The 11,612-nt window shown below is 45.8% G+C and overlaps 1 protein-coding gene and 1 pseudogene across 1 annotated transcript; both read left to right on the top strand.

Annotated features, from left to right (window-relative positions):
* Positions 1-3,249: 3,249 nt before the first annotated feature.
* On the top strand, positions 3,250-6,296 carry LOC136463956 (protein ECERIFERUM 26-like; annotated as a pseudogene).
* A 3,371-nt stretch (positions 6,297-9,667) lies between these two features.
* On the top strand, positions 9,668-10,919 carry LOC136463954 (uclacyanin-3-like). The gene is made up of 2 exons (XM_066462922.1): positions 9,668-10,195; positions 10,311-10,919. The coding sequence occupies exons 1-2, from the start codon at positions 10,036-10,038 to the stop codon at positions 10,751-10,753; spliced, it is 603 nt and encodes a 200-aa protein (XP_066319019.1). The 5' UTR covers positions 9,668-10,035; the 3' UTR covers positions 10,754-10,919.
* Positions 10,920-11,612: the final 693 nt, after the last annotated feature.

Here is an 11,612-nt window from a genome sequence, read left to right as displayed (position 1 = left end):
CGTTCATAACATTTACAGATGATTACTCCCATTATGGCTATATTTATTCAATCAAAGAAAGAACATAAACATTAGATAAATTTAAGATATTTAAGGCAGAAGTTGAAAACCAACACAATTTAAAGATTAAGATAGTCAGGTCCGACCGTGGGGGGAGTACTACGGTTGGCATACCCTATATGGCTAAGTTTCTAGACCTTTTGCAAGGTTCTTACAGGAGAATGGTATAGTAGCTCAGTATTTTACACCGGGCGAACCTCAGCAGAATAGAGTAGCTGAAAGGCGCAATCGTACCCTGATGGATATGGTGCATAGTATGATAAGTTACTCCACCTTATCGATGAGCCTGTGGATGGAGGCATTAAAAACGCCATTCATATTCTCAATAGAGTACCAAGTAAGTCGGTGCCTAAAACACCGTATGAGTTGTGGACAGAAAGAGTACCCTCACTAAACCACTTACGTGTGTGAGGGGAGTCCTGCTGAGGCTAAAGTATTTAACCCAAACATTGGGAAGCTAGATCCCAAAACAGTAAGTTGTCATTTCATTGGCTACCCAGAAAAGTCAAAAGGTTTTCGTTTCTACTATCTAGATAGACATACAAAGTTTGTGGAAACGAGACACGCTGTCTTCCTAGAGGATGAATTGATGAGGAGAGCATGGTAGCTTGAGAAATTGACCTTAAAGAGAAGCGGGTGTATGCGCCCACTCCGATGATTCATGAGCCATTTTTCTCACTACCTGTTGTCGCTGCACCGACAGTACAAGATACTGTAGTGCCAGCACCTGTTGTTATTCCGCCTGTGGCAACAATGAATGATGATGAGGAACCTGTTCTTCAGGATCCTATAGAACCAATTGCCACACATAAGGGGGAGCAACAACAGCCTCAAACAGAAGATGTGCCAAATGTGGAGGCCCCTAGAAGGTCTCAAAGAGTTAGAAAATCAGCTATTCCTGCTAATTATGAAGTGTACAACACTGAGGAATTTCAAATGGAGGATGATCCCACCTCATTTGAAGAAGCCATGAGAAGTGATCATTCATCAAAGTGGCTTGAGGCCGTGGAATATGAAATGAAATCTATGAATACCAATAAAGTTTGGGATTTGGAGATAATTCCTAAAGGAGCCAAAACAGTAGGCTGTAAATGGGTCTATAAAACAAAACTTGACTCTCAAGAAAATATAGAGAGATATAAAGCCTAACTTGTGGCAAAAGGTTTTACGCAAAGAGAATGGATTGATTACAATGAGACCTTTTCTCCAGTCTCATGTAAGGATTCCTTCAGAATCATAATGGCATTAGTGGCACATTACGATTTAGAATTACATCAGATGGATGTAAAGATGACATTTCTCAACGGGGATTTGGAGAAAAATGTTTACATGGCACAACCGAAAGGTTTTGTCTTGGAAGGAAAAGAACGAATGGGATGCCGCCTAAAAAAATCCATTTATGGATTAAAACAAGCTTCAAGACAGTCGTACTTGAAGTTTGATCAGACAATAAGAAATTTTGGGTTTAAAAAGAATGTAGAGGACAATTGTGTCTATACAAAGTTTAAGAATAGAAAGTTCATCTTCCTTGTCCTATATGTGGATGATATCTTACTTGCTAGTAGTAATATCAGTCTACTACTGGAGACAAAGAAGTTTTTATCCTTAAAATTTGATATGAAAGATCTTGGTGAAGTTTCGTTCGTTCTTAGGGAAGTAAAGGGGTATTAGGACTGTCACAAAAGGCACACATAGAGAAAATCTTAAAGAAATTCAGTATGCACAAATGTAGTCTCTCACCTGCTCCTATAGTCAAGGGCGACAGATATGGGGATTTTCAATGCCCTAGGAACTAATATGAGATCGATCAAATGAAAGCGGTTCCATATGCTTTAGCTGTCGGAAGCTTGCAGTATGCTCAAGTATGTACGCGCCCTGACTTGACATTTGTTACCAGGTTACTTGGCAGATTCTAGAGTAATCCTGGAATAGAACACTAAAAATTAGTAAAGAAAGTCTTACGTTATTTGCAAGGAACGAAAGGCCTCATGATGATGTATAGAAGATCTGATTCACTTCATATAGTGGGATATTTAGATTCTGATTACGCGGGAGATAATAGAAAATCCACGTCTAGATATGTATTCACTCTCGCAGGGGGAGCTATTTCATGGAAAAGCTCAAAGCAAACCGTCACTATATCGTCCACAATGTATGTCGAGTTTGTAGCGTGTTATGAGGCAACGGGGTAGGTAAACTGGCTAAAGAAGTTCATACCCGGTTTGAAGATGGTTGACGACATCTATAGACCACTTAAGTTATACTGCGATAATAATCCAGTAGTACAGTATGCTCACAACAATAAGTCAAGTGATGCTGCCAAACATATTGACATAAAGTATTATGTTGTGAAAGATAAAGTCCGTGATCAAGTCATAAGTCTTGAGCGTATAAGTACAATAAAGATGCTTGCGGATCCGCTTACAAAAGACTTACCACCCAACGTGTTTAGAGAATATGTAGCCGGCATGGGTTTAAGGAAAAGCCTATAATTCCTGAACAAAAGAAGGCCCAAAGATAAGTATCTATTTTAGAACAGAGTAGTGTGTTGTAGCTGTTAAATCTATCGGTAATGGACCGTGACGATGAGACATGCTCTATGCACTAATCTGTAATGGAATGAACAAAAGTAAATGATATGAAAGTGAAAGATGAAAACAGATCAAGGGAGAGATTGTTAGATTGATCTCTAACCTAACTGGACCCAATGGCCTAGTTGGACCTTTGATACGCGCCCTGATCGGGGGTGCCCAGCCCATCTTGACTGGAGGGCCCCTGTCACCCTGCGCTATAAAAAGAGATGGGGGCCGACGGCTCTTATCACGAGGTTGACTTGAGCCGAGCCCCCCACCGACATCTAAACCCTAATCCTATCAGAGAGGGGCACAGCCAGTGACGGAAAGCCACCAGCCGCGCCGCCCGCTCCATCGACGACGACGTCTTCATCGCCCTCTTCACCGATCGTCGCTGCCCGTGCGCAGACATCACCAACGAACCCGATGGCGTCCGCTGAACCTTCCCCCTCTGCGGTGTCAGGTTCGGCACCTTCTCCCTTCCCTCTCTGTCTCTCGTTCTACATGCTCTAGTTGGCGTTCTAGGTTCAGTGATGCTATTCAAAAGCCGGTAGCCCCTCCTATCCCTAGTACGATCCATAGATTCTAACACGCTGCGCCTGCGTGCCATGTCCATATCGAGGCCCTGCAGACGGCGCTGCCGACGCGCGCGGTGGAGCCCGAGCGGGCGCGCCCCGTGTCCGTGGCCACGGTGCTACAGCGCCGGTCCCGTGTGGTGCTCTACTACCGCGCGTCGGTGGCGTGGAGCCAGGAGGAGGCGCTCCTGGTGAAGGAGTCGCTGAGCGAGGCTGTGGCTGACTACCCGGAGAGATGGCGGGCTGGCTCCGGCGCCACGGCGCTGATGACGGGGCCGGGTCCAGCTGGGAGGTGAAGTTCAACGACACGGGCGTCAGGTTCGTGCTGGCCACCGTGGAGGCCGCGGTGGAGGACTTCGTCGGCGCCGGCTAGGACGAGGAGGACCGCGAGCGCTGGGAGGCCGCGCTCGCACCGTGGACCCACGTGGACACCGACGATCCCGATATGTGCGCCCTCTGCTTCGTACAGGTATGACGACGCGCGTTGCGTGATCCGATCCGATACGTGGCGCGCGGCCACAAAATTCCACACGATCACGTCACGTTTTCCTATTTTTTATGACCCGATCGCATGTCTTGTCGCAGTTGACAGGCTTGGTTGCTGATTGACCACTAGGAGTACTTATATTTTACTGCTGGGTATCCATTTCTAGACATGGTCCCTTCTCTTCTCTCGTAATCCGTTTTTTTTACTCATATTTTTAGTCAAAACAGATTTTTCTCTGGTAACAAATCAACCGAATAGTATTTCGGCTTGTTTTTTCAGCGAAGCGAACGGAACAACATCTAGCACTTGAAATAAATAAATCAGAGTGAAGTTATAAAGACTGGTGGAGAATTAGACTGCCTTACTCCACTTGGAGTAATAATAATAGTCATAGTAAGAGTGAAGTTGGGGTCAATTACGAATTCGCCACGTCGTTTGATTCACTTCAAATAGAGTGTACATTTGAACTAAAAAAATAGAGTGCACATTTTTGGGCAAAACTTCAAGTCAGGAGAAGGTCGTTGAGCAGACACTGAAAACGAAAATTTTACCAGAAGTAGCAACAGTTTGTTGGGTACGTCAGTACGTTTGATGCACCTACAAACCGACCCCAAGTTTGGATGCACCTACAAACAGAACGGAAACTGACAGCATGTGCGCGGATCCTCATGCCTCCCAACATTAGAAGCACTGTATATATATCAATATACTACTGTATATATATATTGATATTGATATATACTCCGTATATACACTATTTAGGAGTCCCAGAAGTCAGCCATGTTGCTCCCTCCATCCTGTCCTTCCTCACAATATTTTGTTGTGCTACTAGGACTCTCCTCGAAAATGCAACTGTATGAATTTAAATAAATATATTCGCAAAAAATAATATTTATTTAGATTTATGTTTAGAATTGTATTCTTTTAAACGGATGGAGTACATTTAGAAAAGTCGTTGTACCAGAGAAATAAGTAAGTGAAAATGTTCCGTCAAGAGGCGAAAAGCTCCTGCTAATAAATACTTCATCCATTCAAAATTATAAGTCGTTTCAAATTTTTTAGAGAGTCAAAACTTAAAACATCTTAAGTTTGGTCAAATTTGTACCAACTGTATCGTTAGATTCTTCATTAATTATATTTTTATAGTAAACTTATTTGATATCATAAATCTTTATAGTTCTCTCTATATTTTGGAATTGTTGGAGTACTAATAAATGTTTTAGAAGGGGAAAAAGTTTTGAAAAGGAAAAAACACGTCTTGTAAATTCATCTGATGGTTTTTTTTGCGGCTAATAAGCCAGCTACGACTGTTTTATTATGAGACATGGCTGATAAACCGAACTGATAAGTTCAAACGAACACGGGGTGCCACGAGCGTCAGGTCACACAACAGCCTGCTATGTCGACATAGAAATCAATGTGCTTCAGAGGTGTTTGGTTTCCCCTCCTAAAGTTTAGTCCCTGTCATATCGGATGTTTGACACTAATTTAGAGTATTAAATATAGACTAATTACGAAATTAATTGTACAAATTGAGACCAATTTACGAGACGAATCTATTAAGCCTAATTAGTCCATTATTCGACAATGTGGTACTACAGTAAACATATGCTAATGATTGATTAATTAAGATTAATATATGCATCTCGTGAATTCATCACAGCTTGTGTAATTAGTTTTATGATTAATATACCAACACCAATATGATACCCAATGTGAGAAAGACGGTATGCAATGAAGCACGAGTCTGCAGTTTGTCAACTATGGCTCCGTTTGCTTCGTTAAAAAAATAAGTTGAAATACTGTTCCGACTGATTTGTTGTGAGAGAAAAATATTGTTCCGGCTGAAAAAACAAGTTGAAAAAGACGAATCATAAGAGAAGCCAAGAGCGCCTATATTGATACGATTGACGAAGCATTACTCTGACGTGCTGTTCTCTGCTGCGTGCAGCTTACACGGTTCGAGGGCGACGGGGGGTACGCCGTCGGCGTGAGCTGCAGCCTGATGCTGTGCGACCCGCTGTCGTTGGCGCGGTTCCTCCTATCCTGGGCGCGCGCGCACGCGGCGATGAAGGCGCAGAACAAGGCTGCCGCCATCCCGATGATGCAGTACGCGGGCTACTTCCAGCGCCCCAGCACCATGACCCGCCGCATCAAGTCCGTCCCGCTCGACGCCTTCGCCGCGGACGCCGCCGTGAGCACCGAGACCGTGCTCTTCAGAGTCGCCTCCGGGTCCGGGGAAGCGCGCGACGACCACCGCGCACTGGCCAGGGCATGCGTCGACGAGGCCAGCGACAGGCTCGGCGCGGCGGCCAAGGTGACGCGGCTCTCGCTCCACCTCGTCGCCAGGGACGGTGTCGGGGACAACCCGAGAGGGATGAGCGTGGAAACGTGCACCGCGGATAGCCTGCCGGTCCCGGCCGGCAACAAGCCCGAGGTTGCGCAGTGGCCGGACCTTGGGCTGCAGGAGTTTGCGCTCAGGGAGAGCCCAAGCCCGTGCACGTGTCCTGCAGCATCGTGACTGCCGGGGATGATGAAGGGCTCGTCGTCGTGATGCCCGATGGCAAAGGGTTTCTGGTCACGGTGACTATCCCCAAATAGAACGAGAAATATGCCACGTTTGTTTGGCTGATAAGTCATGACTAAAAGTATTGTTGGCTGATTCGTTGGGAGAGAAAAATATTATTCGTTGGCTGAAAACATACGATTTATAAGCTAAACGACTAGGGCGATAGTCGATCACTGTTTCGGTTGTTGTGGAAAACATTTGACTTGATTATTAGTTGCTGATCTTTTTGTGCGCGACTGCATGTAGTAGTTCTGTATTTTAGTGGTGAGAGCGAGTGATACTGTATTGTATTGTTGTACCAGAAAGAGTGAGTGATACTGTATTGTTGTACCAGAAATAAGTTATGTATGTAAAAGTGTATATAAAGTGACCGGAAATTTGTTGAGCTAAACTGGTGCGACTAACTTGCTTATAAAGTGCTGCATCTCGCTGAAAATGGGCATCTTCGCGGAAAAAAGTCGTGACCAGTCATTCAGAATGATGGTCGCCTTTCCGACACTGAAATTTCAGGTCTGACCGTAAACGACACTCAAATGATTGATACCAAATAAAAGAGCACATTTTAGTACAGAGAGGTCAGCCAATTGAAAGGGCCACGGTTAGTTGTACATTGCTAAACTCATTACGCAAGCAAAATTGTAGTGAAATACTACTATACTACTAGCTAAACATGTTACATAATTGCCTCAACCGGTCCACCAAAACAGGGCCCCTCAAATCCTGATGAATACTAGTGATTACAGACGCTGACAGCAGCTGCATGAATGGCCCAGCAACAGCAATCGCCGTCTAGCTCACCTGCTTGACAATTTTTTTTTGAAAGAGAAAACCTGCTCGACAATGGAAAGCTAATCAATCATCGGTGTGGCATAGATTAAAGTCGTAGGTCCGCGCAAGGTACGATGCAGAAAACTATCATCCTGGTTTGTTCAACGGCTCAACCAAAACTGCTAGCTGCATCTGGCCATGGTGGGGTGGTGCACTGAGCTCGGGCCTGACAGAGGGTGTGCCAAGTTGATGATCTTAACGAAGAATGCTGAGATATCAAGACAGATGATTGGGTGTCTTTTTGTTCTGTTAGAGTAGTTTCTGGTTTAGTTTCTGTCTGCTGGGTTGCGTTCTTTTGCTCAGTTTGTAATTGGGCAGTTATCAGGTGTTAAATCTGGGAACGTGAACTGGAATGGTTTTCAAGTGGCATTACCACTTGCTGGGCTGTAATGAGATACATTGTCTGTTTGACTCATGGTTAATAGACGGGGCTCGGCCCTAAAATTCTAAAAAAAAACTGCTAGCTGCATCCTTAGAGGCTTAGAGCTGTACCTTTCTTGCTCTTCCGGCCACTATATTACCTTTCTGGTCTGATCATTAGAGGTGTTCTGCTCGGCTGAGCTCATGCCTGCGCTACATTCACACACGACAAGGCCCAGCCCAACATCTCTGTCCATGTATTAGCTTACATCCTGGGGTCTTCACTTGTTGCCCAGCTAACCTAGCTCTTGTAAAAAGTTCCAAAAATCTCCTCTCTTCTCGTCCCTTCCCTAGCTACAGTTGAGAGCAGGCGATCAGGAGGCAAACACCGTCCAGCGCTGATTTGTTCCGTTCCCCTTCCACTCCGGCGGCCGTATCGGCGCTGGAGAGGATGGGGAACATGGATTGAGGTGGCCATTGTACATATACCCATCTAGTATAGGTAGTTTGGATCCAAGCAGTGCTCGCAGGGTGGAGGCGGAGCTGCGGTGGTGGAATAAGTGTCTCCGGCTTCTTCTCCGCCTCGCTGGTGAGTCTTCTGGTGCCAGTGATGAGCCGGTTTGGTGTGAGTTCCCCGGATCTGGAGCTCTAGATCTCGTTGGGTCTTTTTGCCCCTCCTTTGTCTTCATTGGCGATGCTGGTCTCTCTAGCATTGAACTTGGAAGGTTTGTTTACCAACATGAAGTCAAATCGGGTTGGTGTTTAGTTCCCACTTATTTTGGTGGTTCAGTTCCCCTTCAGGGTACTTCATCGTCTGGCGATTTGGGGTTTCTGGCAGTTCTCGAGGCGTCGGAGTCCCTATTGTCTGGCGATGTGATGGTCAATGGCCATCTTCTTCAGCCGGGTTGTTTAGCGTCGACAAAGCATGTCAGATCCGATGTGCTGCTCAAGACGGCAAATAAAAACTGTGTTGCTTCGCTGGGGAGGAAGTCGGCTTCAAGTTGCATACTCCGACTGCAGGCGGCGAGGAATACCTGGAGGAGCTTACAAAGGACTAGAGTACAATTTATTTTTCTTTCAAGGGTGTCTTTGTAAGGAAAGAGCTGTAATCACCAAAAATTGTGAATGAAGTATCACCCAGTTTCTCAAAAAAGAAAAAAAAGCTAACCGGCTCTTGTAGGTAGTACAACTCCATGCCGACAAATTAGACACACAACGCCATGAGGGTCGGCCTGGTCACCTACACAACTACTATTGCGGTGAAGCAGCCCGCAAGGCAAGGGATCTACTTGTGGCCAGAGAGAATATCAGAGACACATGTTTCATGGTTGCTCCTACTATGCTGGATGGCCTCTCGAAAAAACTTCAATCGGCTTGTCAGCTACTACTACTGACCTCTTTGCTCTGGACTCTGGCGCATCTGGAAGGGTCACAGTCAAAGACATTCAAGTGATCAAGAGTTGTCAGTGGTGTAGTAGTTGCGTACAGCCTACTTGCGTCTGCGAATCTCAGGCTTTTGCGTCGGTTGTTCATGGTAAACTTAAGCTTTAGCCGTTGTCCTATAAGATATTGGTCATAAATATGAGTATTAAATATAGACTAATTACAAAACAAATTACATAGTTTAAGACTAATTTACGAGATAAATCTTTTAAGTCTGATTAGTTCATAATTTGATAATGTGGTGCCACTGTAAACATGTGCTAATGACGGATTAATTAGGCTTAATAAATTCGTCTCGGGGAGTACTGACGGATTCTGTAATTTATTTTTTATTAATATCCGAACATCCCATACGACACACTCATATAACACCACTTAAATTTTAATCACGGGATTCAAACACCCCCGAAGTGTTGCTAAAAAACAAAGCCCTGTATATGCTCACCCTCCTTTGCATTCAATAATGAAGAGTTCATGTCAGCATAAAAGCCTGCCGTTTTTCCTCTGAAAAAAGGATTGTTAAGGTTCTTAGGAATTAAAAACAGGTTAAATCAGAAACAGCAAACAGCTCTTTTTATAGAAAACATCTGTGTGTGCGCGCGCTGAAAGTTGTAACGCAGGTGAGAACACCTGTGTGACATGAGCAAAAACTTGCGGCTTCCCTGTGATTTGCGTAGTTTCCATGTGATTCGCAGTTGTTTTCACGTCGCTGAGCGTTAGATAGTCATTGGACGGCATGTGAATCATGATTAGTGAGTGCCTAACTGCCTAGTAGCTATCGGAATCCTGAACAAGCAGACGCCATTACACCATCTCCATTAAATCAAATCCACAAAATCATCTATAGGTAGCGTAGGGTAGCTCAAATTTGTTGGTTTTGGTCCAGGGAATCCGGGGACGCCAGAGCGGCAGAGTTGGTGACGAGCATAACTGATTCTGAACCAACTCCACCAAAACTTACCAAATCGCTTTAGTTAGCACCTGCATCGCTTAGCAGTCCTATATAGCCATTGATCACTCCAAGTCACCGCACCAGCGGTGCCCACAGCTAAGCAAAGCCATCTGCAAAAGTCTACTTGTGTCCATCTAACAAAGCCAGCCGGGTGTTCCGTGTTCTTGATTAAGCTGTCTCCAATCATCATGGCTGCCGCCATCATGGTAGGTCTGGTACTCATCGCTGCCGTCGCCGCTCCGGCGCACGCCAAGGATTACACGGTCGGCGACTCGTCTGGGTGGACCAGCGGCGTGGACTACACCACCTGGGTGAGCGGCAAAACCTTCGCTGTTGGGGACAACCTAGGTGAGTACGTACTTCTAGTTTTAACAGTCGTCAAGGTTGTAAAGCAACGTACAAGCTCGACAAGATAGCCCACATGTCGGTCACTGAGGCTGATAAAGTGCACGGGTGCATGCAGTGTTCCAGTACAGCATGCTGCACAAGGTGGCGGAGGTGAGCTCCGCGGACTACAGCGCGTGCTCGGCCAGCAACTCCATCCAGTCCTACAGCGACCAGAACACCAAGATCGCGCTCACGGCGCCCGGCACGCGCTACTTCATCTGCGGCACCCCGGGCCACTGCGGCAACGGCATGAAGCTCGCCGTCACGGTCGCCGCTGCGGCCGCCACCACCCCGCCGGCGTCGTCATCCCCGCCCGCCACGCCGGCCGCGCCCGGCGCTGACACGCCTCCAGAGACGACCACGCCGTCCACGTCTACTACGCCCGCCGCGACGTCGCCGCCCGCCACGACCAAATCCACCTCCAGCAGCTCTGCCGCTGCCTGCGGTGGGGAGGCCCGGCTCGCTATGGGCGTGTTGGCCGGGGCCGCGGGGCTCGCTGGGCTCGCCCTGATGGGCTAGGCAAGAGGCAGTGCTGTTTCTTTCTGTTCCCTGCTTTTTTCTGTTGGTTGTTGCAGGCTTATGGGCTGTAGCCCATTGTATTTACTGTTTACGCACTCTGAATTCACGTTTATGCTCGCGAATGGCTTGTTCGAGACTCCTGCATCCTGTTGTATACATGTACAATCATTCTAACTCCTTTGATGCGGATATTCAAATCCAAACCTCCCTCCGTTCTAGATTATGAAATTTTAGCTTTTTTAATTCATAGATTCTGCTATGTATCTAAACATATATTATGTTTAGATATATAGTAAAAACTATGAATTTAGAAACCGGACCACAAACGCCCGGACGTCCAGCCTGAGGCCCGCGTTCGGACGGCCGCATTGCAGTTTCCCACGCTCGCACCAGCAATCCACGCCACGCTCGCTAAAAAAATGGAGGAATTTCTTGTGTGCCATTAAAAAAGATCGCAATGTCTTGTGTGCCACTGGAAAAGTTCAGCGGTCTTCAGCGCCACTGCTCTAACTTTTTTGTGCCCTCCATGCCACTGCCGTCAGTTTGGGCTCTAACGCCGTCAAACTGCAGGTGTGAAAAGTTGAAAATACCCTTATGTCTAAATATATAATTAAATTTTTTGAGCATCTTAATGACTTCAAATGAAAAAACTCAAAACTAGAAAGTTGTAGATCTCGTCGAGATCTATAATTTTCATATAAAATTATATTCATTTATTTCCGTAAAAAAATGATTTGATATGATTAATATATCTTAGAAAAATCATCTCTTTTTTGTGGAATGTTGGGAGCAGTGGTATCACGTGCAGCGGCTACGAGTACAGAGTGGAGTCGCGTCGATGGTTTCTTTTTTTGCGATG

Source organism: Miscanthus floridulus, chromosome 7, assembly GCF_019320115.1.
Source record: "Miscanthus floridulus cultivar M001 chromosome 7, ASM1932011v1, whole genome shotgun sequence".
Taxonomy (NCBI): domain Eukaryota; kingdom Viridiplantae; phylum Streptophyta; class Magnoliopsida; order Poales; family Poaceae; genus Miscanthus; species Miscanthus floridulus.
The sequence above is the reverse complement of the archived record's forward strand: the minus strand, read 5'-3'. Positions and strand labels throughout refer to the sequence as shown.